The following is a 25,648-nucleotide window of genomic DNA, read 5'->3' as shown; positions in this document are numbered from 1 at the left end:
GAACTGCGAGGAAAACTGGTGTCATACAAGGAAGTCAAAAGGGTGCAGAACATTGCCTGACCTGCTTGCAGCAGCTGTTTCAGCTCCTTCATTCGATTTGCTGACCCCGATTTCCTGTAAATGCCCTCGGTGTAGAGCCCGTGCATCTCCACGTACTCCAGCAGCTTCTCCAGGACAACGGGCACCGAATTTCTCTCACTGGTCAGGGAACTCACACACACCCCAAAATGACGTGGTTCTGCATCCTGTTCGTTCTGGAATCAAAACAGGCCAAGCACAATGAAAACCAGTTCCCAAGCGAGAAAATTCCATTGTTTGATGCCGCAATTAGCTTATGCTTCCAGAAACAAGAGCCGACTGTTTTATTCTAGCTTGCTATAAGTCTTGGATCATAAGGCAGGTTTTTGGAGCTGCAGCAATAAAGAAACTTTAGGGCACACAGGGGAGGATTTCTTCAACGGTTCATCCAACCCAGCACACATACTTTTAAGGAGAAGTTTCCAAATTAGCTTGAGTTTCACCTTTTATAATAATTTTCTGTTTCTGCGACTGCAGGGCCTGGCTCCAACTATACGCAGGCAGAGAAGCAAACTTTCAAGCTATTTTTATTCAGTCCGCTGCTCACTTGCCTGTAGCAAATTGCCTCATCTGACTGTAGCAACTCAGACAGACTGTCTGCCCTGAGCCCTGGCTGTTCAGGTCTCCGGCTGCAGGGAGTGCCAGAGCCTGCTGCTGCCGGGTGACGATGGCAGCGCCCACCCGTGTGAGCTGTGAGCAGGTGCAGGATCTGCTCTACATGGCTGCAAAGCCTAAGGAGGAGGTTGAGGCGCTGAGGACCATCAGGGAGTGTGACAAGGAGATGGACTGGTGGAGTGACTCCCTGGCGTGCCACTCAGAGAGGCTCCAGGGGACACCCCCCAAAAGGTGACGAACCCCTTGCCCTGTGGGGCAGAGGGAGGTGACCTGAGACAGCCCCTGCCTGTCGCTGTCGGGCAGAGGTAGGGGACAGAAAAGATGACGAGGGTTGGAAGCGAGTTCCAGTTCGGGGCCGTGGGCAACCCCCTCCCTGCCTGCTTTGCTTCCCCAGGTGCCACCTGTAATAGGTTTGAGGCCCTGGGGCTTGAAGGGCAAGTTGAGAGTCTATGGGTGAAAGTCAAGGGCCAGGCTGGCAGGGGTGATACTGTTGTGGGCGTCTATTCCAGGCCACCAGACCAGGGTGAGGAAGTTGACGAGGCCTCTGCAGACAGCTGAGAGCAGCCGCACAGTCACAGGCCCTGCTTGTGCTGGGGGATTTGAACTTCTGCCAAGAAAAAGCAGCATTTAGTACGCGACTCGTATCACAGCACTGCATCCCAGATGTACAGTTCTTACCTTTTTTCCGCAGGACGTACAGCTGCTCTGTATCTTGGACATGCATTTCTTGTGACAAGTCAACTTGCAAACTAGAGAGAGAAGCAACTGTTACAAACATTCCAAATCACAAGAAGATGCCGAGCATCTTGTCTCATTCTCTTACTACGTAACCCGCATGTACTTCTCGCTAAGCCACCCCAGCCCAGGTTACAAGCGACTTGCACGTGTTGAAACGGAGTGGGAAGGAGGTGATTCCGCTCACCGCTGCACAGACAGGCCTTCTCCATGGGCCAGATGTAGGACGAGCAGTGCTCGCACGACTGCCGGATGCTCACTTGGTAGTTGGTGAACACGTGGCCATTGTGTTCTTCAATCTGGTAGGAGCAAGGAAGGAATAAACAAAACAAAACAGAAGTTCAGTACAAAATCAAGTTCTTCCAACATTTTCTCTGTGTTGTGTGAGTGCAGCTGTGAACTTTGATTATTGCAAAAAGAAAAGTACTTACTGCACGATCTTGTTTTCGTTTCTTCTTCTGGGCTTTGGTTTGCTGCAGAGCACAGGACCACCATTAGTCTTTGACATTCAGACATTCTATTCCCTTTCTTTTCCTATTCAGTTTCCCCAACTCTGTTTCACCCCCAGACATTCGAGCCCCTACACTGCAGCTTCAGCTCAGTACAAGGGCTGTCTGAGCTCACACCGGCTGCTTCCTAAAAATCCCTGTGCTCCCTGCCTGAGGACAAAGCAGTTCTGTCTCTAACGCCTTCGGAGAACTAAGCTTTCACCAAAGAAAATGCACAAACACTTTAAGATTCTGAACATACTGAGCGAGTTAAATAATGAGCAATTCCAACAAGGTGCATCAGCACTCAGAATTTGTTCTATACGTGATTCACGTGTGGAAAGTGTTTCAAACGTAATGAAGAACGCTATGGAAAAGGTTTCTGAGGTAACGCAGGTTCCTTATCCTATAAGAGTAACGTTGTTCAATTGGCCCATCAGCCAGTGTCAGTGTGTTTTATACCTTGGGCTGCTCAGATTCCTCTTTTTTCGTATATCCTCTGATAAATTCATCCAGAAGGGATTGGAAGAGATTCAAAACCAGCTTGACTTCTTTCTCTTCCCTTTTTTTGGCCAGATTTGTAACTAGAAGCTGGTAATTTTCCACCAGATCTTTGTAGCCAACGTGGATTTGCCCATTCTAGAGAAAGAAAAAAAAAGTATTATTCAGAAGATAGTATTTCTGGATAACGTTGAGACAGTTTTGTATTGTACGTGTTTAAGTTCAGAGGTGAGAAAGAGCGCTCGCAATTCAAGAGAGCGGCCCATGGCGACACAAATGAGCACAGTTCCCATTACGCTGGGGAAGGGCGCGTGGCCGCGACACGGCCGTGTCAGGAGATGGGAAAAGCTGTTGGCTCCTCCCCGGTGCTTGAACGCAGCACCGTGAAGAGGCTGGAGACAGCAAACCCCGTCCACTTCTTAAAACATGTTATGGCTGAGTGAATGAGAAACGGGAAACAAACCAGCTTGCTTAAGATTACAGTGGAACTGGAAAACGTTCTTTTTATAAGTCCAACAATCAGCTTTGAATTTAAGCGGAGAATTGCTTTGTCAAAGAGCTGCAGGCCAAGCGTTTCAACTGCAGACGATTCATTCATCACCTACCAACTTACTACTTACAGGAGCAGAGTACATGGTCTTGATGTTTCCTCTAAACTTCTCTGTGGCTTCAAAAAACAAGCACTCGACACCAGACTTCTGGGAGCGTAAATCGTTGATCTAGAAGGGAAACACATCTGCATCAAATTTCACTAAAACAAGGACATCCGAGCAGTGTTGAGCTTCAGTTGCTGGCCTTAGTCACCTATGAGCCCTCCAGTTACCTAAAATAACATTTCTTAATGCATGATGATGGTACAAAACTAGGAGTCAGGTAGGTAGGCTCTAAAGAACTCCATTTCCTTACAACTCATGCTTCTTTTTTATAAATACTTTTGCAGCTCTACACAAATGTTGAGCTAACACAAATGCCGCCAGGATTAAATATAATACAATGGACTCACAGACTTAAAGGAAGGAATAGGAAGCATCTTAATACACACCTAATTCGGTCGAGCTACCAAATCAATTCCCCTTGGCTTTAAATCATCATATAAACTTGCACCCAGAAAAGCAGTCTCTAAAATTCCACACAAACAGTGAACATACACCTGAATTTTATCATAGTGCCTTTCACCTTGTTTAGGAGGAACTCATCAAGGTGTTTCAGCTCATTGGCGTTCGCGATCTCCCGGACCATGGAAGCTCTCCAGTTCTGAGACACGCTCGAGATCTTGCTGATCTTTATGGTCCGGTTCTTCTTTGCTTTGCTGCTCTCCTTCGCAGGGCGCTCCCCTGCCTGGGGGCGACCTGCCTGGCCAGAAGAAGCTGGGAAAGAAATTGGTTTGGATATTAAAGCAGGATGACGGAGTCTTGCAGTGTTTACTTCCTCAGGAGCCATGCAAAACTTTACAGAAAGGATGGTTATTAGTAAGCTGGGGATTAAGTCAAAGAAACTCACCTTCTGAAACCTTCTGGCTTCCTCCTGGTTCTGGAAAGAGAATACAAGACACAAGGGAGAGGCCGTCTCCTTCATCAATCACATCGGGACTCTCCCTTGGAACCTTCTTATCCGGCTTTTTCCCCAAAAGTCTACGCAAAGGACTTTTAAAAGCAGACCTGAACATAAAAGCAGATACAAGTTTGTCAGATGAGTAATGGAAGCTGGCTCTAGGACAAGAGGCTCTTCTAACAGTCCAGCTACACCCAGGACGGGATTAACCTCCACTGCGCACACGTCTCTAAGGCCCAGCCTGCAGAACGACTGGGCAGCAGGGAAAAGGCAGGACAGCCTGAACGCACATCTGGACATTGTGATATCTCCTAGATTAGAGCACTAACTACCTTGAACGTACACGGAGACAACACATCACAGACCCAGGACACCACTTCTGGCTCAAGGAGTCCCTGAGCCGCAGATGCCAAAGCTGGAGAAGCAGGGAAGGCAATGCCATTATATTATTATACGCTTGCTGGGTTCTTAAACTGTTCTCGTGGTGTCCTATTTCTCAGTCTGGACGACCTACCATACACTACACGGATCTTTGATCTGAGCCTGGATGGTGGTTCTTCAGTTGAAAAGAACCAGTTGAACGACAAGTGTTATGAACCAGTGGAAAATCTCCCCCCTTTTCCTTTTCGTTAAGGCAGGTCAGGCACACACGGGATACGCACTTGGTGTCTATTTGCTGACTTGCTGACTGCATGGAAACCACGGCATCTGAGGTAGGTAAGAGGTCACCGGGCTTCTTTTGCACAGGATATTTCTTGCTGCCTTTTTCTTCTTCTATCGTGTCTGGTGATTGCTGCAGCAGAGAGGAGGAGCAGTCAAAAGAACTAAATATTAAGTGAAACAGATTCTTTAAATGGTTTTAAAAACTAGGATGGTGGACAAACATTTGCTTGAGGACATAACACTTTATTCAATAGATATTAGCTTACTAATATAAGATCCAAGTATATTTAATGCTTTGGTCAAGGGTCCATTTATTAAAAATTAACTTTTCAAATTGTACAGTATTTGCTAATGATTCGCACCAGTACCTGATTCATGGCAACAGATTGGGCCAGTGCTGAGAGATCACTTAACGAAGACGAACTCCCCTTCTTCCTGCAACGTTACAAGATTAGTTTCAGAATATGTATTTTCTAAAAGTCTGTAGCCTCTTAGTATTTACCACTTTTTAAATACCCCACGTAACAACGTTACATCTGAGAGAGAATCCTGATCAACTCTCCCAACTCCCTTTTGAACGCAAAATGGACTGGAGAAGTAAAAAACTGGGTACGCCAGATTTCCTGCCATATCAGAAGGATGATGCTTGCAAACTGCAGGCCAAGAACATCTTGTTTTCAATGGTCAAAAGAGACATGAAAATAAACTCCAGCCACTGCTTTAACTGAAGCCCTGACTCTCATTTTAATCCAGTGCGGCAGGCTCTGTCTTTTGTTTGCTTCTGAAAACATTCAACCTGGACAAATTCAACGGCAAGACCGGGGACGGGCAGCCAAGAGAAAGCAGTGGCTGCTCACAGCTCTATTTCCTCCCAGGCTCTCAGGAGCCCTCCGTCTATTTTTAAATACTACAGATATTCTGACTTTTTTCACAAAACAGGTAAGTCGGAAGCTGCCCTTACTCCAGCTGATCCTGAGGAGACTTATCCGCTCGCGTCCTTTCGTCCAGAGACTGGCTCAGCATCTCGTTCTGACCGGCATCGGTCTGCCTCTTCCCTTTCCACTTCTCCCTCTTGTACTTTAGTTTCCCTGGGTCGTCCACATATCTCTGGATCTGGGAAGAAGTGGGACTATCCAGATCTTTGGTTGTCTTCCGAACAAGACTCTTGTTTTTCTCCGCCCAGCATTCAGCTGAATTCTGAAGGCTCCCAGCAGCAGACAGCGTGTGATGCAGATTCAGTGCAAGATTTGTTGGCCTTTCAGGGCAGGTGAAGCTTTGGCTGCCTTTTATCTGGTTATTTTGATTCCCTTGTGTTTTCATTCCACCAACTGCCTTATCATCTATGTTCTCCCCTTCTGATCCAGGTGGTTGCTCAGGAATAGAGCCGCTTTCTTTTGTCTCGCTTGACACTGGGCTGTCTGAAAGAGCTTTTTCTTCACTGGGACTTTTCCTTCCCTCGTTGCTTCCTTGGGGGACCGTATCTTGTTCTGTGGATTTCTCTAGCCCCGGAACAGTTTCCGGAGCCTCTTCAGAAGAGGTTTGTTCCTCGTGGCACAGCAAACACGGTCCTTTGAAGGAAAACAGGACGTGCTTGTTCTGTAACTCGTTGTGTTCCAGCCCCCTCTGCCGGCGAGACTCGCGTTTCTCTCGGTTGTTTGCTGCTTTCTCCGAAGCCTCTGCCACATTCTTCTGGAGAAATGCGGCGTTTTCACACGAGCTCATGTTTTCAGCTTCCTCATTTGGAGCTTCGTTTCTGTGCCCAACAGCTTCATCCAGCTCTGACTTGTGTTCCACAGGCAGCGGAGCTGTGGCCGCTTCACTGAGCTCATCCTGGCCTTCATCGTTCCCTCTGTCTAGACCTTCCTGCATTTCTCTCTCCTTTTCTTCAGCTTTCTGCTTTTCCATGACCATTTTCTGAAACCTGTTAAGAATTTGTAAGACAAGAACACGAATGTTTAATGCACAGCAGTCAAGAAATGTACCCAGCTGTTTGAAAGCAGCGGGTTAAATGGCAGTACGGCCACAAAGTGCAAATACACTTCCAATCCCAGTATGGCTGCAGGGACGGCTGCTTCCTCAACCTGGCCCAGCTGAATAACGCGCCAGCACTAAGTGCTCAATCACTCTCCACACACCAGCAGCCATTTGACATCAGCTGCAGTTTCACGTGGCAATAACCATCTTTAAGTTGCTTACTAAGTCAACATATCACACAGAAGCTGAGCCTGGCAAGTGAAGCCAAGTGGTTAAAACACACGTTTCCATGTCCTATTGCTGCTCTTCCCTCACCTCTTGCGCTGGAGATGCCCTCTGACCATGGCTTGCAGGAGACAAATCCTCCTCCTCCGCTCGAGGTAGCGTCTGCGCTCCCTGTGCCTTCGCCACGCCGACTGAATCTCAACGGCAGCGTTATTCCTCTGCAGCGCCACCCTAACGCAGCGGGAACGCCAGCAAGCCTAAGAGGGGAGATTGCTGCAATAAGAGAGGGGTACCTCGCGGTGGGGAGCGTTCTTTGAGCTGATTAAATCATACAAAATTGATTCACAGTTTGTGCAGCTACACCTGTGTCTTTTTGCAGAAATAGTTTCAGACAGCAATGAAAAGTTAAGTGTCTCACCTCCAGGCAACCTGATCTGTCAGCAAGCGTTCAGTAACCTAAAGGTCTTATTAAAAGAAGCTGCAGTAACTGAGCTCATTTCGGAAGATGTGATACTATCAGTTCGGCCAAGCAGTGTCAAAATGAAAACTAACAGGATTTGGTCTTTAAAAGAAGACTGGATGAGCTTCCGAGGCCCCGTCCAACCCCTGACATTCTGGGATTCTGTGAAATCTGCCTGATTTCCATGGTTAGCTTATCACTAAATTCTGGATTCAGGGAGCAACAAATTCCACTACAAAGATTTCTAGTCTCCTTTATATGAATGTAAAGTCACCATATTTAAGAACCAACATTTTTTGCAGTTGTTTGCAATAGGAACAGCTACAACGGAAGAGATGGCAAAACCTCAAAACTACTTCCAAACCAGCCTTGTTTGGTTTTAGGAAGACAAGGCCGGCGATTCTTGACGATACCTGTAAAACGGCGGCCGCCTGCCGTGTCCTGAGGAAGCGTCTCCGTTCTAAAACCATCCTGAGCCAGCTCTGAAGGAGGACGATTTTCCTGATCACTTCTTTGTGTAGTGTATCCTGTAGCACCTGCCGTTCAGCCTCTTTCATAAAGACCTGCTCAGTCAAAGAGAAGTTCATCAATCAGGAGTCTCTGCTGGAGGTATCTCCATGAGCTGAAAAATGAGCATAGCTACACTTACAACTGAACCAAACCTCACCAGCTGACAAAAAACCAAAGAGGCAACTACTGACACCTGCTAATTTAAATACAAAATGCAGAAGAGAGTAACGTGTAAATGAACTGCCCTCAATTTTGCAGCGTACGTCAGTATTTCTTAGTGGCTTACAGAAAGTTTCACAGACCTTGGTCGTTCCTATTTGATAGTAGTTTTCATCCAGTTTTAGTTTATGCAAATAAACACAAATGTCTTCCTTCGAGGCTTTGGCATTTTTGGGCAGTAACACCTGAAACTGGTCAATGAATTCCTGCAAAAGCAGAGGCAGCAAGAGATCCAGGTTAGAAGGCAATTCGCAAGTTCAGATATTTTAACTGGATTTCCCAAATTAAGCTATCTGTGCTACAAGGGTTTGAAAGTACCTATTTCTCACTCCAAATCGAGTCATTTTTTCCTACTTTGTAAAACACAGTCTTCATTCAACCTCTAACAGTAACGATCACCTCTATGTGATCTATAAAGCTACATACACACAGAGCGTTTTCTAGACAACCAGTTCACATATGGAGCCAGTAGCGTCAGCACTGGTTGCTCGTACCTGCAGCACGATCCTCAGAATGCTTTTCCTCCTGCAACAAGTGAACAATTTCCTAGCAGATGACTCACACAATAGTTTATACCACAACATGTCACCTCTGTCAAAACTACCGTGAATTTTTACAGTTCATTCCAAGTGGTCACAAGCTTCATATAAAGAGAGACACAAAAGACTCCGAGGCAACGAGTGCTTTTCCAAAAAGAGCAGCTATTTCTGAACGCATAATCCACTTCCACGTACCTGGAATGTGTATTTGGCACTGTAGCCAGATCTTCTGATCCGCACAGTTTCTAGCATGCCAGTGTATCTTAACTGTTGAAGCACCAAGTTTTCATCAAAAAGCATCTCTTTCTGAAAAACACCAGCAGTGAACAGCTCGTGAATGCCTGGAGTCCTATTTCTGTCCAGAAGAAAAAGCACATTCTGGTTTTGGACCCTGGTTGCCCTTCACTTTTGTACAGAATGACAGTGAACAAATCCAAGAGATATTACAGGGCTGGGAGAGCGAGATCCTCAGCGCTTGGCTCAGCGTTACCTTCTCGGCGTTGGAGCGGATGCAGCGGATGAAGAAGGGCTCAGCTTTACCCAGGGTCTCCAGCAACTTGCTAAGTGAAGTCTGAAACGAAATAGGCAGAAACATTTACTTTGTATTCAGATATCCCCATTTCGAGTTGTGTTTGGCAGCAGTACAGCTTCTTCCTCAGCAATCAGGTTCTTTCAGGTGTGGTCGCTACACAACCCTATTTCATCCGACACGGAGCTTCTCCCGTATTGCACGCCGGGGTTTACATATGATGTTACAATAGCGCTCCATCTGCATATAAGGATGAGGCTCATTGTACAAGCAAACTAACATTTCATAGTATAACGGTGATCTCTAAACATAGTCTAACCTTAATCAAGTAATAAACCTTGCTTTAAATGAATCCGAGGAATAAAAAATAGCTTGTCTTCCAAGCAAGCTCAGCCTAGGCCAGACCAAGGTCTGCTCCCAGGAGGTCAGGGTGCACCCACCTGGAACTGCGCGCTGATGCTGGGGGGTTTCTTCTTTTTGTGCAGGTGCAGGAGGGATTTTGTGGTTCGATCATGCAGGGTCATGCTCACAATGAGCTTCAGAGACTTGGAATCCAGCAAGTTCTAGAAGAAAGTTTTCATAATCAACAAAGTCTCTTAACTGAAGAGGAAATATTTCCATCTGCATCAAAGCGAGGAAGAAAACAAACCAACTACCTAGAGCTCCACATTAAACAACGTTACACTTCCTGACTGCTGCTATTTTGGACGAAAGAATCTTCTTAAGAGTGAGACTTTTACATTGCCCCATCCCAAGAGCGTAAGGTGAACGAGGTGAATTACGCAAACACTCTGTTTGCCTTCCATGACTTGATTAGAAACGGCGTCTTTAGTCTAGTTAAACACATGCCAATTCACAACTTTTTCCTGTCAGCTCTTGTTACAAAGGTGAACAGTTACTTATCCTTTAGATTGTCAAAAAGGAAGTTCTAGAGGTTAAAGGATACAACTTCCCTACACTTTGAAACAGTATTTTCTGAAATAAGTTCTATCAATCAAAACGAAAGTTCAAAGTGAAAGAAACAAACCAAAGAAAACTAAATTTACTGAATAACTTTACCTTGGGAATGATCTGCTTTTGTTTGGTACCTCTATTTTTCCTGTTAAAACATTAAAGATCATTTAAGAAAAAAATACACATAATTTTTGGTGATTTCAGCAAACAATAAGTTGGTGCAATTTCTGAGGCAAGATAAGGACAGCAGGAAATCAGCACAAGAGCAGCGGGTGCGTTCGTGCACATCTCTCACAAGTGCCCGATGCCAGAAATGCAAACTGCTTCGCGACGAGATTTCGTTTTTAAATTAATTCTGTAGGTATTGGAAGCTTTCCAAAGTGAAACGTTTTCTCTAAAGGTAAAGCTATTAAAAACCGCACTGGTGCACAGAGTGCTCTCGTGGAAGCTTTTCTATTTGCTAACTCAACAGTCACTGAATTCTTATCACGATACTAAGGCACTATCGCATCAAAACACAGAAGTTACTGCTGGGAAAGCCCTTAACTGCTCACGGAAGGACAACACGCCCAGCATTCCGCTTGGGATCTGACGGGTCTGAGATCACCCCGGCACCACACAGCCCTGGGCGCAGCTCTCGCCCCACAGCAAACCCCGAGCTGGTAGGAACAGGCTGGAGTTCACACCCCCACACCGTGGACCTGTGAGCTCCATAACGTGAGGCACCTTCCAGCTCCACGCCGCTCACTTCACATTTATTTATTATATCCCAGAATCCCTACACCCTCTGACAACAGCCTGATATTCTCCCCGAGTGGCCAGCCCCTCCTTGCATGATCTAGAAACTCTCCTCTCCCACTTGAGCACACCCAGCAGCTCCTGTTCAGCCACGCAGCTCTCCTGGCTCCTTCCTCGACTTCCTACGTGTCGGGATGCTCTGATCTTGTGCCCGGTAGAAACAGCCCCTGAACACCAACAACTATCTTGGGCCCTTTTGCCTTCAAGCAGCCTTGCCCATGGGATTTCCCGCAGCAATTGCCTGAAAAGGCCAAAGTTTGCCCTGCTGAAGTCCAGGGCTGCAATTCTGCTTGCTATCCTGCTCCTGCCACAGGAGATCCTGAACTCCCCCATCTCATGGTCGCTGCAGCCCAGGCAGCCCTCAACCTTTACCGCCTCAACCAGCCCCTCGTTGTCAGTGAGGACGAGGTCCAGCAGGGCCCCTCTCCTAGTCGGCTCCTCCACCCTTGGCATCACAGAGTTATCCTCGAGGCGCTGGAGGAACCTCCTGGGCTGGGGCTGGCCGCCCGAGTCGTCCTTCCAGCAAATACCAGGGACCAGAATGATTTTCTTACACATCTATAGGCGTACACACGTAAAGAAACCTAACCCAGGAATATACACAGCATCGGCATCCTGGGTTTCAGGAAACCATTAATCATAACTTGTGAGCAATTTCATTGTCAAATGTTTTGCAACAAGCCCATACTACACACTTGGGTTTTAAAGCAAGTTTACATGAAAAGTAGGTTTGGCTTGCAGCTAACGCAACGAAGCGATAAAGTGTTCTCAAAGCCTTTATATTTTTTTAGAAGGAATTATTTTATTTTTGTCTTATTTGGCTTTTTTTTGCAGAAGACAAGCTTGGCGCAAGTATCTTTTCAACGGACTGGAGTAACTGCTTGGATATTGCTGCACTTTCAAAGCAATACCTCGAGCACCAGAACTCACATGAAGTGGGAGCGGTGTTGGAGTCGACTGAGTGACCGAAGCAGCTTGCAGGGATCCCCACCCTGCCAGGGAAGTCCTTTGATACTTGCGATGATTTGTTCATGCATGTCTCTAAAATGAGTCACAGCAAAACAGAGATGGCAAACAGATACACAGCAGGAGACAGTGGGGGGGAAAGGAGTTAAAACCCCAGAGATCCCATCACCAAGTGTGCGCCAAACAGCAGCAGGTCAATCCCAGGCTACTTTTGCCTAAGCATGAATGATTCTGATGGCAGATCAGCACTTTCTCTTCTGTTAGTGCCCTAAAATTGAATTACCAGGGTCTCATACTAAGCTTATTCTCTAATTTTGCCTTTTTGTGTAAATTCTTGAGCCATCAATTCAGAAAACAGAAATTTAGCAGAAGGTACTTAATACGCAAGGAACATTTTAAGCTAAATAGGCTTTTCGGATAACATAAGCTTCTTTATAATCAAGCAGTAAATGGTTTTATATAGAGATTTGACCGCCGGAAAAGTTAAAAACTACTCATCACAGGAATATTTGATGACATTTTGTTTTTCATTTCCATTTCCACTTTATTCATGTTTAGCTTTTCCAAGTAAGCCTGGGATGGTCGCCAAGTTGTGGCAGACTCCATCATTTTAAGCATGCACCGTGCTTGCGAAGTGTCTCTGCACAGAACTTACCTTCTTTACTCTCCAGAGAGGCACAAACCAAAAATAACAGAAGCGTAAGAATCACTTCTGGTTGTCAGATGCTATCGCCACCCTGAGCTGCTCGCTGAGGCAGCAACATCATTACAGACAGTTGCTTCCTCCCCTTGGTACCTCTGAACATTTTTGAACATCAACACTTTGGTTTAAGATATGGCAAGGAAATAAATGCGTTATGCCGTGACCAATCCTTTCAGCCCAATTGTATCTTCAGTTCTGGGTTGTCACAGGTGACAGAGACTGTCTGTGATGAAGTAATTATGAAGCAGCAGAAGTCACTGCTTTGTGCGTACGTCACTTTTACGCAGAGCACGCTCAGAAGGTCAGTCTGTCCAGGCATGTGCCTCCCTGGCCTCTAAGTGCCAGCCTAGTGCTACTTACTTCTTGTTTTCATAAAAAGAAATGATGTCTTCAAAAGCATTTATATCGAAATCCTCAGAACAATCAAATGAGAAATCAAGCATTGAGCAGCTGCAAAAGGAACACGTACAAAACCTGAATAACCCATCGAAAGGCAAACGGGTGGAGGCAGCTCTATAGGCCTTGTCCTGCCTCCTAACCAAGTCACAGGGCTGCAAAAACATGAGGGCTCCTAGAAATCCCCCAGGGACACAGGCTGGTTGCCCAGGAACACACAGCAACAAAGGACAGAGAAGCCAGAAAGTCAGGGGTAAGTGAAGTGAGGCTGTCACTGACATTTGGCAGTACCGGGTCTTGCCGAAAATAAGATAAGTATTGTTTTCATAATATTAAAAGGGCCAAACAAAACAAGACAGAAGAAATAAAACTTGCTGTGGAAAGATCTAGTTGACATTTGATATACGAAAACGTGACTCAGACTTTTCTTCGACACAGGTTAAACATGCGTTTCTCACCGATAAACTTTTTCTATTGGTGTATTTGATCTCTGGAGTTCTCCAAGAGGAACTCTGGGTCCTTGACGTACCACTCCTGTTGTGAAATAATCAACAGGTTGAATTTTGACAGAGACATGAGCACAACACATTAAAAACAACCACAAAACACTGAGGATAACAAGCAAAATATCTATCCAAGGCCCTGGAGTTTTTGTCTAGTACTTTAGTTATCAAGCTTTGTTTCTCAAACTCCCAACTGCCAGATAGTGAATTGCAGCTGCTCAGAAAAGCTTTTCAGAATTAGTATTTAATCCTGAATATTCATTTGAAGCTTCAGGGAGCTCTGAGAAGATCAAAACCAGCGATGAGCGTGCACTAGAACTAGAAATGTTTTGCCCAGCTTTTACAAATATGGCTTCAAATTTGGCCAAGCCTGCTGGAAACGGTGCACTTATTGCAGGAGCACGTCTGAATTGTCTCCAGTAAAACAGCGACAGCGTCTTTGGTGCGTGAGCATTGCGCCATTTGCACAAGTAGTACCAAAGCACGACCACACGTGGACAACATGGTTTTGCCGTAAACCGGTTCTGTCACCAAGCACTAAGCAACTGCCCGGTGTTTGAAAGCGTTCCTGGTGTTTCGCACCGTACCTGCAGTCTTCTGAGCTCTCTGGCGTCCAGCTTCTGCAAAGACAGCCATGGCGCGAATGGCCGCGCGCAGCACGGCCCAGCGGAACACGGCCACGGGGTCCATCCCGATCAGCTCCCGCACGTAAGCGCTGTCGCTGCTTCGGAGCAAAGCGACGATATCTGGTCTCATGTAATCCATATTTTTCTCTCTGAAATCCTGCAAAACAGGAACATCGAACCACGAGCTCTCAAGAACGCTGTGTTTTGACTCAAGGTGTTAATCACTATGCAGAATGATTCATTATTCTACATAATTCTAACCATAGGAGGCATTATCCTCAAGTCTAGACCACCACCAAAAAAACCTACATCTGAGGACACAACTGACCCAGCCCATTCCCAGCACATTTTCTGCACTCTGACAAAACTATCAGAAAGGCAAGAATTTCTTCTTTTTTGTGGCCATCAGATCTATCACCTACTTTTATCTGGTATTTAACTTTCCCAGCAAAGTGTCGAATAATAAAAGCAGGCTCCATCACCGGCGTTCCAACAAAAAACTTGTTGTCTTCGTGCTGCTGTTTGAATTTTGCAAGTAGAGTTTGGTTGGTGGCATGTGGAAAACTAGGAATACAAAACAAGAGCAGTCAGCTGTCTTTCAAACACGGCACGTTTACTGAGGTGCAAAGGTGACAGACTAAGGAGTCTATTGATCCTGGCTGAAAGTATTTTCTTGTCTGAGATCTCTACACTATAACAGACTTACACAGCTGCTCTGAATCCTAGAGGTGGGCTTGATTTCTGGACCAAACCCACAAGTAGAAGAATATTCTGAGGTTTCCAGTGTACATCAGTGCTTCCTCCCATTTCATCTTAATTAGGCACCACGTTAACTATTTAACACATTTGCTACTTAATGTTCCACAGACTTACATACATGCATATTACCTCAATTGTAATTGCATGGTAAAATGCAGAAGTCAAAGTTTTTAAGCGTGCTCAAGCCAATGTTTGATTTTAGCGTTGATTTATAACAGCACCATACTGGGGTCATTGGAAGCAAACTCAAGGGTAGATTATCGTTCAAGGCGACCCTTTGCTTCCACAACATGCCTCTCCTCTGTCCTGTGCTGTATGTCTGTTCCCTCCCACAGTCCTTCCCTCCTCCATGCCACACATTTTGTTCCAGAAGATGTTTGTTGCTTACTTGCTTTCTTCATCCAGAAGATAGAAGAGGCCAGTGGGCTTCTTGCTGATTAAGTGAATGCAGGCCACATTATCAGTATAGTCAATATTGTGCCAAGTGATGCCTTCGCTCTTGTATTCCTCCTGTGTAGCTCAAGAAAAGCCCCTCATCAGTACACGCCCTGACCTTCCACGTCCTGCGGTCTAAGTGCTTAAAGATATCCTTGAACAGCTACGGCAAGTTCAGTTTGTCAGGACAGGCAGCAGAAACAAAAATAAGGAGAAGTATCTACATAAGAACAGAACAGCAGGCGTACCGGGTCAGATCAAAGGTCTATCTAGACAAGCCATTCAACAGCGGATGCTTGGGGTAAATCTATTTAAAAACCAAAACAGGCAAAAGAATGTTTTGCTGTGCCTTCCCATCCACCGACAGTCTGCAAACTTGGGATGAGACGGGACATCTACATCATTAAAATCCTAGGGAAACATTTATTGGAGGAATTTAAGTCTATTTTTCCCTTCCATAGTTCTTATATTAGGAAAAGTGACAAATATTTAATATTAATTTCCAGAATTTCCAAATTCCATTGTCAAACAACATAGCAGAAGTTTCAGAACAGGCAGTTAAGCCCCACAAATCGAGAGCAGAACTTCCCTCGGGAAGCAACGTGTATCGTTTCGGTTCAGAAAACGCGGCGCGCTCTTTGAGAACACGAAGCTCTTCTGCTGAAATGACAATGCAAATGCTTGACGGGCCAAGCTGCCCATTAAAACACGGAGCCAAAAGATCAGTTTTCCTTAACGCTGTAAATGCCTACAGGAGAAATAAGCCCAGTAATGCTAAGTTGCTTATGTAAAAAAAGATATTGCCCAGGAATTTAACAAATAAGTTTTATGTTTAACAAAGACAAAGGGCACCTCTCACTGTTCGTGATGACGACGACGACAAGAAATGGATTATTTTTAAATAGGTAGAATTCAGCCTGCCCAACGACAGAGTGCTCAGTGTGCTCGCCACAGTACAGAACTGCAACGCCGTCTTCCACACACAAAAACGCCTTTCTTTAAAAAGATATAGAGATCCCCCCGAGGGCCCTCATGCCGCAGAGATACAGGAAATGGGTCATTCGAGGATTAAGCTTATTTGGAAAAATGGCATTAGAAAAAAGAAAACAATGTAACTATTTACTCTACTTAGCCTGGCTGGCCGCTTCCCTCACAAGTTACAGAACAGGGACATCAGCACTATGTTTATATATAAAAGTTGTATATTGGGTAATTCTCTTTTCTTTAAAATGCTTGTTTAAAGTTATCTACATATTGTCGATGAAATACCATATGTGCCATCCTGGGGTGGGTTAGAAGGGGGCGGTCAGTGGGTCAGAGAGGTTCTGCCCCTCCGCTCTGCCCCGGGGAGACCACAATCAACAGCCCAGACTGTGCAATATACTCAGGCAAGCCAGGGGGCTTGGCGGAATAGTGGCTGAGTTTGCATAATGTATCAGCACTCGATAAAAAGCTTCTGTTTCGGCAACTCTAATTTCTTACCTGTTCCAATTTGAAAATATGCTGATTGAAATAATACTGAAGCTGCTCATTTGCATAATTTATACAGAACTGCTCAAAGCTGTTGGTTTCGAAATCTTCAAATCCAAAAATATCAAGTACACCAATGGACAGACACTGAAAGGAGATGTGGAAGTGTAGTTAAGCAACCTGTCATAGTGACTTCACAGCACAAAAAGCGCTGTGGTTTTGCTAAGAGATTTTTAATATTTAACGGTTTTGTCTATTGTGAAAACAAAGATAATTAGATGTTATCAAGAAATTTATCAGGGACTTCAGAAGAATCAAAACCTGTCCCAGATACCTGACCACGTCATCTGTAGGATTCTCCGAGAGCTCCCAATACACAACTGGCTGTAGAGACTCATTCTTGTGAGAAACTTACTGTAACAGATTCCTCCATGTCCTTCTTATTAAGGAGCGCATGGTTAATCCGCAGCACAATCCAGTCAAACAGGGCACTGTATAAGGACTTGGCCATCGAATCACGAGCTGTTATTGCCTGGAGATGGAGATGAAACAACATTCAGAACTTGGTTTAAAAAGAGCATTTCTATTTCAGAGCAGTGTCACTCGAAGGCTGCAATCCCAGCAGAGATAAATAAACTACAATTTTCCTTTAGCACTAACTTCTAAACGTGAAAGCGTGCTGTATTAGACTTGCTCTTCAGGCTACAAAAGGCTAAGCATTTAAAATAATACTGCTAGTGTTCTTTTACTCACCTCATTGAGACTATATGGCAAAATAAGCTTATCGTTGGCAGTCACAGTTTTTCTTTTTGTTAGCACTTCTACTAGAATTTCTCGTTTCACCTTCAGAACAAGAACAAGAGTTATTGTCACCCTCAGACTCGCCAATGAGTGACCTGATGGCAACAGCAGTGTCCTCAGAGAAATGTACGTTCTTTCACAACAGCTACATTCTATCAATAGCTTTACAACTCAAACTCTTTAGTCCTCAACTTCTTTAAATTATTCTCAGCTTAGATGCATTCACATGTTTCCCTGTGGTGGCCAGGAACACAAATCCAACAAATTAACTCCTGCTTGGCTCTATGATTACTGAATAAACAAATTCTACTTCCACGCTATGGGCCAGATTCCATCTCTAACCCAAATAATTGCACCGATTTCATCCATTTCACCTCTCACAAGATAAATGCTGTGGATCTAGATACTTGAATATCTTGTTGCCTCGTTTGCTGTAAAATGCAGAATCACAGAACCCCAGAGTGTCAGGGGTTGAAGGGACCGGGAAAGCTCATCCAGTGCAATCCCCCATGGAGCAGGAACCTCCTGGAGTGGGGCTGCCTGGCCAAGTCGTCCTTCCAACAAACATCAGGGGAGTTCAAATCCCCCAGCACAAGCAGGGCCTGTGACTGTGCGGCTGCTCTCAGCTGTCTGCAGAGGCCTCGTCAACTTCCTCACCCTGATCTGGTGGCCTGGAATAGACGCCCACAACAGTATCACCCTTGCCAGCCTGCCCCTTAGCTTTCCCCCGTGACAGTAAGATCAAACAGAGCTGAAGAGAAATACTCTACTTTCAAAAGCTGGGAAAGAATGTCCAACACTTCGGGAGGTCCCACTTCCAACCCTTCTTCACGACCTGTCGCTTTCTTCTTGTACGTGATGTTGCCCAAATAAAGAATAGCTGAAAGTATTGAAAAAATCCTAAGGAAGAAAAATGGAACTTTAGAAGAATTCTTCTTACGAGTTCATTATGACAGGCTAGCAGACTTAATTCTGCTTCAAGAGCTTGTCTGTAGGCCTCAAATACTACGCTCTCCTTGCTTCCCGTTCAACTAAACGTGATCCCCACGCATCCACGGTTTATTGCCATTCAAGAACATCAACCAGCTATCAGTAACAAGAGCTTCAGGGGTTCTACTCACTGTTTCTTTGTTGCTGAAAGGAAGCCAACCATCTCCATGGCTTGTTTTAACCTTTCAAAGTCATGGCGGAGATCTTCCCCATCTTCGATTTTCAAGTTATGCTGTGAAGAGCCACCCATAATTAAAGGCAAAGAACGAAGTACAAACATCACAAGAAAACAAGTGTAATCTCTTCTGCTTTCTTTTACCTTTAACACAAGACAGACAACACATCCGACACATTTGTAAATCCCGGTCACAGATTACCTGATTGAGGTAGAAATAATCTTCAGGTTGCTTGAGGTGAAATTCTTTACGCTCTTCCTCGTTGACTCCAAGTAGCAAATAATAAAAGACGTGGTAGTTCCTACAAAGTCAATGTATTTCTCTTTCATGAAAATAGAATGATTTTTCTTTTATTCTATATACTTGAGATGCTTTTAAACTCTTGCATTGACTATAAGTGTGTTAGTAGACTATATTCATCTCTTACCTTTCATCTTTCTCTTGAGAAACCAGACGAGATTTTTCAAGCAGGTATTTCTCGACAACAGCCCTGAAGAGACGCAAGAAGGGAAAAAACCATGAGGGCAAAAGAACAGCTGTCACGAAACATCAGCCAGCAACTGCCAAGAGAGTTCCAATAACAAACCTGCGCTAAAATATACAGGAGAATAGCGTAGTCACCGTCTTAAACCTAAACCAAACATTTCAGTGTGCTCTGTACTGTAACCGGAGCAAAGAGAAACGCCCCAAAAACACCTGCGATCAGTGCTTGGTTTTGGTAGACATAACTGGAAAGAGGGAGATGAAGCTAGAAAGGTGCTGATGAAGAACTCTAAGCAGAAACAAGATCTGCATGGCGCTAACAACCTGTTCTCTACCCCGAGATCAACAGTTATCTGACAAGGAATGCACAGCCTACAGGAGCCCCAAAATATACTGGACAACCACCTGATTGTCAATCTGAAAAATTCGCTGGAATTTATGACAATATGTACATCAGCCAAAACCAGAAGGTAGCCAGCCAGAAAACCCCTTACATTTTGACAAAATCTCCTACACAATTGCATAAATTCCTTGACATGGGATACAATGAACGAGGCCAAAGTTTGAGCAGCTTTCTCTCATGCTGAAGACAAAACAAGCATATTCAAACTGTAGCAACCTCGTGAGCTGGTGTACCACGATCTGAAAAGACACCAGTTGTGTTCAGAATAACACTCCGAGCAAATGTGGGACAGAGTTCCCCGCTGTTTATGTTGAAGTGCAAACACGAAGATGATCCAAAGGAAAGAGAACAAAGTCGGGGGTTGTTAGGGATGCTCCACAGTGCAGCAAGGCTCTGCCGATGGTACGGGGCAGAACTCTGCACCAGCGCCGGGCCGCAGCATCGCGCCCCAACCAGCACAGGCCCATCCTGACAACGTGCGACTGCTGCAATTTGTGCAGACACAAGCATTAAAAATTTAAGCTGCATTTTACAAAGCAAGATATGAAAAATTTCCCACAATAGTATCACCCTTGCCAGCCTGCCCCTTAACTGTCACCCATAGACTCTCAACTCGCTCCTCAGCCGTGCCTGGACAACACTCAATACATTGTAGTTGCTCTCTCACATAAAGAGCAACTCCACCACCACGCCTGGCTGGCCTGTCTCTCCTGCAAAGGACACAGCCAGCCATGAGCACATTCCAGTCGTGTGAGCTGTCCCACCGTGTCTCCGGAATCACCACCAGGTCATAATCTCCTGCCCTAACACAGGTTTCTGACTCCTCCTGCTTATTCCCCGTGCTGTGTGCCTCGGTGTAATACAATATTATAGCATTTAAAATGGCTTCCTCAAATCTATTTCACTTCTCTCCATCGCCTCTTAAAAATTCGCATCTTCTGGTTTTAATAGCAGAAGGGAGAGGACAACAGTTTTATGAGAAAATCCGTCGTTTAGCGTGAAGGTACAAGATGCAGCAACAGTCAAATTCTTAACCCAATCTGGTTGCACAGCAGGGTAAGAATATTACGTACAACCTGGTTGTTCTGCAGAGCTCAGTTAGATGTTCTCACAGGAGCAGAGTCTCAATAAGGCAGAATTCTGCGTACAACAGTTTTCATCAACCCCTACAAGCACAGAGATCAACCCCAGAGGAACCTCAGACCGTACTTACCCTCGGACAACACCGTTCTCTAAATAGTTGACTTGAATAAATTTTCCAAAACGACTGGAGTTATTGTTATGTGCTGTTTTTGCATTTCCAAATGCCTGTAATAAAGCAAAATAGGTTAATTTTCAATTAAACTAAACACGTCACCACAGAGCTTTTCGAGCTCTTCTGCTCACTGCCCAGGCCCATCAGCTCACAGGATGAACTCCGAACACAACAGATGGCAGCACAGACAGCAAATGGCAACTGAAGAAGCCTCCACTGGTTCTCACAGAACTAAATATACTTATTATTTGCCCCATGCAATAATATTTTGGAGAGCAAGTCAGCCTCACTCACTAGCAATTACGACCTTAGCGAGGATATTAGGTAGGACAGCACAATTATCACGGAATTGCCTCTCCCATGGAAGAGCCGCAAACTATGTCTGTTCCCCAATGTATTGCTCCCACTCAAACATTTCACAACGAGCACAGTTTTTCTTTAAGTGAGAACAGAACATCAAGGTCTTATTTATAAAGTTAGCCCATGAATTTGCAAATTGTGTATTCAAGGAACAGGAAAAAGACAAACAGAAAACCTTTGGTTTATAGAGCTGTGTCACAGTCAGCGGGCAGCGAACTCGGCCGCCAACACGGACAAACGGGGTTTATCAAGAGGTGGCGGGAAAGGGGAAACACCAGGAATGGCACAAATCCTGACTGTGCATCTTTAACTCTTCTGCCTGCATCATAAGCCCTCTGATAGTCGCTAGTACACACGGAACACAAAATATCCTCTGCGTTAGCCACGCTTGAGAGCTACAAAGATAACTTACTACATCTAAAAGTACAGCAGACTTAGTTATTGGGAATATCTTGAACTTTGTCAACTCTTAACTATTGTCTTCTCAGTCAGGAGAAATTTCTCATCCTTAACACACGCAGGAGGCAACCCAGCACCCGGAGGAGAAACCCTGTGCAAAATGCAGTTGTTTGGCAAAGTCCACCGCGTGGCGCGGACCGTCACCAGCACCTCCCGCCGCAGACATTTCCTCTTGGAGCTCCAAGCAATTAAGGCCTCCCCTAGGAAATCCGCCTCCCCTAATATAGAACATTCGTGGAATGATTTCACACAAGTGCCACCCTCTTCCTCCACACACCCGGAGAGCGATGGACACGTGAATACTGTACACAACCAGAACCGAGCTGGTCAGAGATCAAACGGCCCAGGTGTGGTGTGTATCCCAGGGGAGAACTGTTTTCACAGCAGTCACATTGTCTGTATGTTGAAATTCTTCTCTCCCTCTGTTTTTTCCTCTCTCCTGGATCACTGTTTCCAGAACAGGCTCTCCAAGTTCTTACAAGCAGATTTCTCTGTCAGCAGCCGAGCACCCAGAGTCCAAGACACTTCTTATCAGCTGGGAGAATCTCCATCGTTCTTCAGACAGCTGCTATTTCTGACCTAAAGGAACATGGGTGAGAACCTACCGGGTGATTTTCTGCTGTAACCTCAGAAAAGTCGATGGGTTTCTGAAAAGAGGATTTGTGTCCAAGTTATCACCCAGATGTATTTCCTTTTTAGAGCTCGTTTTGCACACACATGCACATTAATGGCTGCATGAAATCCAGGTCAACTCCTTGCAAACGCCAACACCTACAGTGGGAGCCCAGAAGGGTCAGCACAGCAAGCCGTCTGCTTCGTAAATCCAAACCATCTTCCTCTCTGTGCAACGCCGGCCAACTCGGCGGGAATCCCTCGGGGTGAACAATTTGGACTTGCAAATTGATTCTGGAAAAACTTCTTCTCTAACAAGTTCTTTAATTTAAGCCCCCAGTTAACTATCAGTTTACTTGGTTCAAGAAACACAGTGTAGCTACATTTGCCACATGGCTGTTTAACAAGAAATATTTTTGGCATTAGGGAGTTAAGAAATCCCATAGCCCAGGCTTCCTGAAGAACTTCTCTCACTGATTACTCATGTAAGCAATGAATACAGTTTAAAACTAAAGGCTCTTATGACCTCATGTGTCTGGTATTTAGTCAAAGCATACAGCAAATTCTTAAAAGCTGATTTAATATTATCAGTTTTTAGGAAAGTTTTCATGTACTGAATGGTTTTCTCAGAAGAGTTTTTAACATCTACAAGTTTTTAAAGAGTATTCCAAGTCCCCTGACATTCCGGGTGGGGAATTTTTAACATTAAACGCTAATCACTGCTACCATATCCTTCAACACACTTGGACGAATTAACTGTATAAGTGACATTCCCACCTAAAATCAGAACGCTGCAAAAATTGGAAACGTTAACTACTTAACTATTTGGCAGTTAGGTATCTTTCATCTGCTGTAGCTTTACCCTACAGGAAAAGGATTACAGATGAGAATTAAGTTCCCTTGTTATCCAGCCATTGCTCTGAAAGAAAGCAGCTTTCACAGATGATTCTAGCCAGCTACTCTATACGTAGCTCAAAATCAACTAAAATATCGCCCTAGTTTGCCATTCCTTTGCTTTGCAAAATCAGTTTGGAAGGTGTGAAGGGACAAGAGAATCTCAGTTAAAGAGAAATAATCGTTTATATAACCAAGCCCATTAAATGTTTTCCCTGACAAGTCCATGAGGAGAAAGATGAAAATGAACAACTAAACGGAACCCTCTCCAGTGCAGAACAGTAGCTACATAAAAAAGAGAGCGAGTCAAAAATAGCCCAAGGCCGGCAGGAAACTCATCCAACCCGTCCTCTTACCTCGGAATGCAAGAGGATGAACTGGAGTCTGCTGCTCCGAACTCCCATGACAGTGACAGCTTTACCAGCATTAGGGGGGAAAAAACCAAATCCTTTTATTTGCTGTAAGAAGACGAGCCCAAACCACACGGATCTATCGCCTACCTCAAGAACACAACTGAAAATCACATTGAATTCTTTTGTAAGAACTGCCCAAACCTTCTACGCAAGCCACTGCACTCCACAGCAGAGCCATCGCTGCACAGACCTGCCTTTTCGTGTGCCAAATGACTCTGAAGACTCAAATCACACACCCTGGAGGAGGAAACGAGGACTTGAGAGCTGAACTCGCTTTTGTAGTGGTCATCACAAACATGCTGCAAAATCTCCACTAATTACCACCAGTGTTGCAACACTCAGGACAGTTTTGCAACGCTGGACGTTGTCCGAAGTCCTGGGGAGGTCCAGCAACCACATGATAAGGCTGTATAAAGGACAAGGTGATTTCCCCCCCAAGAGGTGTGCGCAGCAGGGAAAAGTACACAACAGCACATTCCTACCGAAAAAACCCAGGAACATCCAACCAAATGGAAAAAGGAAGTTCCATTCCTCCTCTGATTGTGATTCTTAAAACAAACACATGCAGATAATAGCCTCAAAACAACTACTTTCCCTTAAATAGAACAGACTACACCCACTAAATATATATGCAGACTTCTAGGGCAAATCAAATGAAAACCAGAGCTGCAGCACCGCTCAGCTTCAGTCCAACTTACACCAAAACCACAAGCACAATGGGACTGGAATAAAGAAAACAGAGCTGACAGTAAATTGCTTTACTCTGCTTTCCATAGAACTGTCAAGCATGAAAGTTTACTTTCTACAACGATATTTAACAAGCTTTTTAATATGCTGACTTCTAGAAAATCTCATTCCCCCAGCCCTGACTGTGCTGTCAATATTAATTAATTAATTAATCCCTTCCAATCTCTGACACTCTGGGATTCTTTCTTTACATATCCCTGATATGCCTTGAGATGGCACCAAGGAGAAGTCGCTCCATCCGTTGCCCAGGGGTGGAGGTGAGGCTGACCGGTCTATGGTTCCCCGGGTCCTCCTTCCTGCCCTTGTTGAAGCAGCAGTGCCATTTGCTCTCCTCCAGTCCTCGGGCACCTCTCCCGCTTCCCAAGACTTGGCAAAGATGACGGAGAGCGGCCCAGCAATGACCTCAGCCAGCTCCCTCAGCACCACGGGTGCATCCCATCCGGACCCGTGGATTTATGGATGTCCACATTGCCTGACTGCTCCTTGAACTTTTACAAAAGTTCAGTCTGTAAACACACATTTTACTTGGGTGTCAGAACCATAAGAGGTCACTAAAAAGGGGAAGCTCTGAGCCAAAATGCAACCAACTTCTACACCATAAGAGTTGGGGAAACAGACTTCAGTTAAGAGCACATTTTCAACTTTCATGAGGACTCAAAATAAAATTTCAAAATTAAATAGGCCATTCTCAACTAGTCCAGGCACACTAAAAACTGTTCATGCAAAAAAATCCCCTGAAACATCCATTGCAGAAAAATTCCCTCGTACGACTTTAGTTCCCTTAAGAAAAAACCCAAATGAGTCAGTGCAGTTGGGTTTAGAAGTGACCAACTCAAACAGAATAGTTTGTCATCACTTTAACTTCCACAAAGCAGCGTAAGCTTTTCGTGCATTCCTCCCCAAGAGCAAGACTTTATTTGGTTTTTTAAAATTACGCTTAGTGACTGGAATTGCACAAGAGCATCCATCCATATCAGGAAACGCGGAAACTTCAGTGTCAGCCAAACGAATCAATTTGTGACTGACAGACACCCTCAAAGCAGGAAAGTGAGAACTGTCTCTGAGAATTTCAGAAAAAAGCCTCACATTTTAGACAATATGTGCTCTAACAGCCATGTTAGAATCCATTTGGCGGGTATGCAAACTAAGCTTTCAAACAGACATTGTATTTCCAGCTAGCATGACTATTTTCTCACAAAATGAGTTACGAAATGCTCAGTAGAAGCCTGACAAAGTTGTAGTACTTATGAGAGCAAATCTTACTGCAGAAAAATCACTGATGTCTCTTTAGCCCAGAATGTGAGGGGCTGGAAGGGACCTCAAAAAGCTCACCCAGTGCAATCCCCCATGGAGCAGGA

General features: G+C 44.8%; 1 protein-coding gene across 14 annotated transcripts in view; it reads right to left on the bottom strand.

Moving 5' to 3' along the window:
* MYO9B (myosin IXB) overlaps window positions 1-25,648 on the bottom strand; it is a 40,114-nt gene that overhangs the window by 4,264 nt on the left and 10,202 nt on the right. For 5 of the 14 annotated variants that reach the window (XM_065042433.1, XM_065042440.1, XM_065042432.1 and 2 more), the window contains exons 3-34: window positions 20,764-20,858; window positions 19,092-19,154; window positions 18,866-18,965; window positions 18,620-18,720; window positions 18,269-18,398; window positions 17,451-17,540; window positions 17,113-17,229; window positions 16,710-16,844; window positions 15,181-15,302; window positions 14,456-14,597; window positions 13,995-14,190; window positions 13,363-13,438; window positions 12,869-12,958; window positions 11,770-11,880; window positions 10,147-10,186; window positions 9,528-9,650; window positions 9,049-9,129; window positions 8,754-8,864; window positions 8,103-8,225; window positions 7,704-7,853; window positions 6,921-7,087; window positions 5,593-6,552; window positions 5,000-5,066; window positions 4,631-4,761; window positions 3,918-4,075; window positions 3,594-3,784; window positions 3,038-3,136; window positions 2,379-2,555; window positions 1,860-1,901; window positions 1,616-1,727; window positions 1,372-1,442; window positions 62-254 (exon numbers count right to left, since the gene is read on the bottom strand). In XM_065042433.1, the coding sequence (XP_064898505.1) occupies window positions 62-254; window positions 1,372-1,442; window positions 1,616-1,727; window positions 1,860-1,901; window positions 2,379-2,555; window positions 3,038-3,136; window positions 3,594-3,784; window positions 3,918-4,075; window positions 4,631-4,761; window positions 5,000-5,066; window positions 5,593-6,552; window positions 6,921-7,087; window positions 7,704-7,853; window positions 8,103-8,225; window positions 8,754-8,864; window positions 9,049-9,129; window positions 9,528-9,650; window positions 10,147-10,186; window positions 11,770-11,880; window positions 12,869-12,958; window positions 13,363-13,438; window positions 13,995-14,190; window positions 14,456-14,597; window positions 15,181-15,302; window positions 16,710-16,844; window positions 17,113-17,229; window positions 17,451-17,540; window positions 18,269-18,398; window positions 18,620-18,720; window positions 18,866-18,965; window positions 19,092-19,154; window positions 20,764-20,858 (4,564 nt within the window). Of the gene's footprint in view, window positions 1-61; window positions 255-1,371; window positions 1,443-1,615; window positions 1,728-1,859; window positions 1,902-2,378; window positions 2,556-3,037; window positions 3,137-3,593; window positions 3,785-3,917; window positions 4,076-4,630; window positions 4,762-4,999; window positions 5,067-5,592; window positions 6,553-6,920; window positions 7,088-7,703; window positions 7,854-8,102; window positions 8,226-8,753; window positions 8,865-9,048; window positions 9,130-9,527; window positions 9,651-10,146; window positions 10,187-11,769; window positions 11,881-12,868; window positions 12,959-13,362; window positions 13,439-13,994; window positions 14,191-14,455; window positions 14,598-15,180; window positions 15,303-16,709; window positions 16,845-17,112; window positions 17,230-17,450; window positions 17,541-18,268; window positions 18,399-18,619; window positions 18,721-18,865; window positions 18,966-19,091; window positions 19,155-20,763; window positions 20,859-23,486; window positions 24,342-25,648 lie in introns of those variants that run through there. The other 9 variants (XM_065042442.1, XM_065042435.1, XM_065042443.1 and 6 more) reach the window with 5 other exon arrangements.

The sequence above is a fragment of the Columba livia genome, chromosome 27 (assembly GCF_036013475.1).
Source record: "Columba livia isolate bColLiv1 breed racing homer chromosome 27, bColLiv1.pat.W.v2, whole genome shotgun sequence".
NCBI lineage: Eukaryota > Metazoa > Chordata > Aves > Columbiformes > Columbidae > Columba > Columba livia.
Note: the sequence above shows the minus strand (reverse complement) of the source record. Positions and strands in the feature narration are given on the sequence as shown.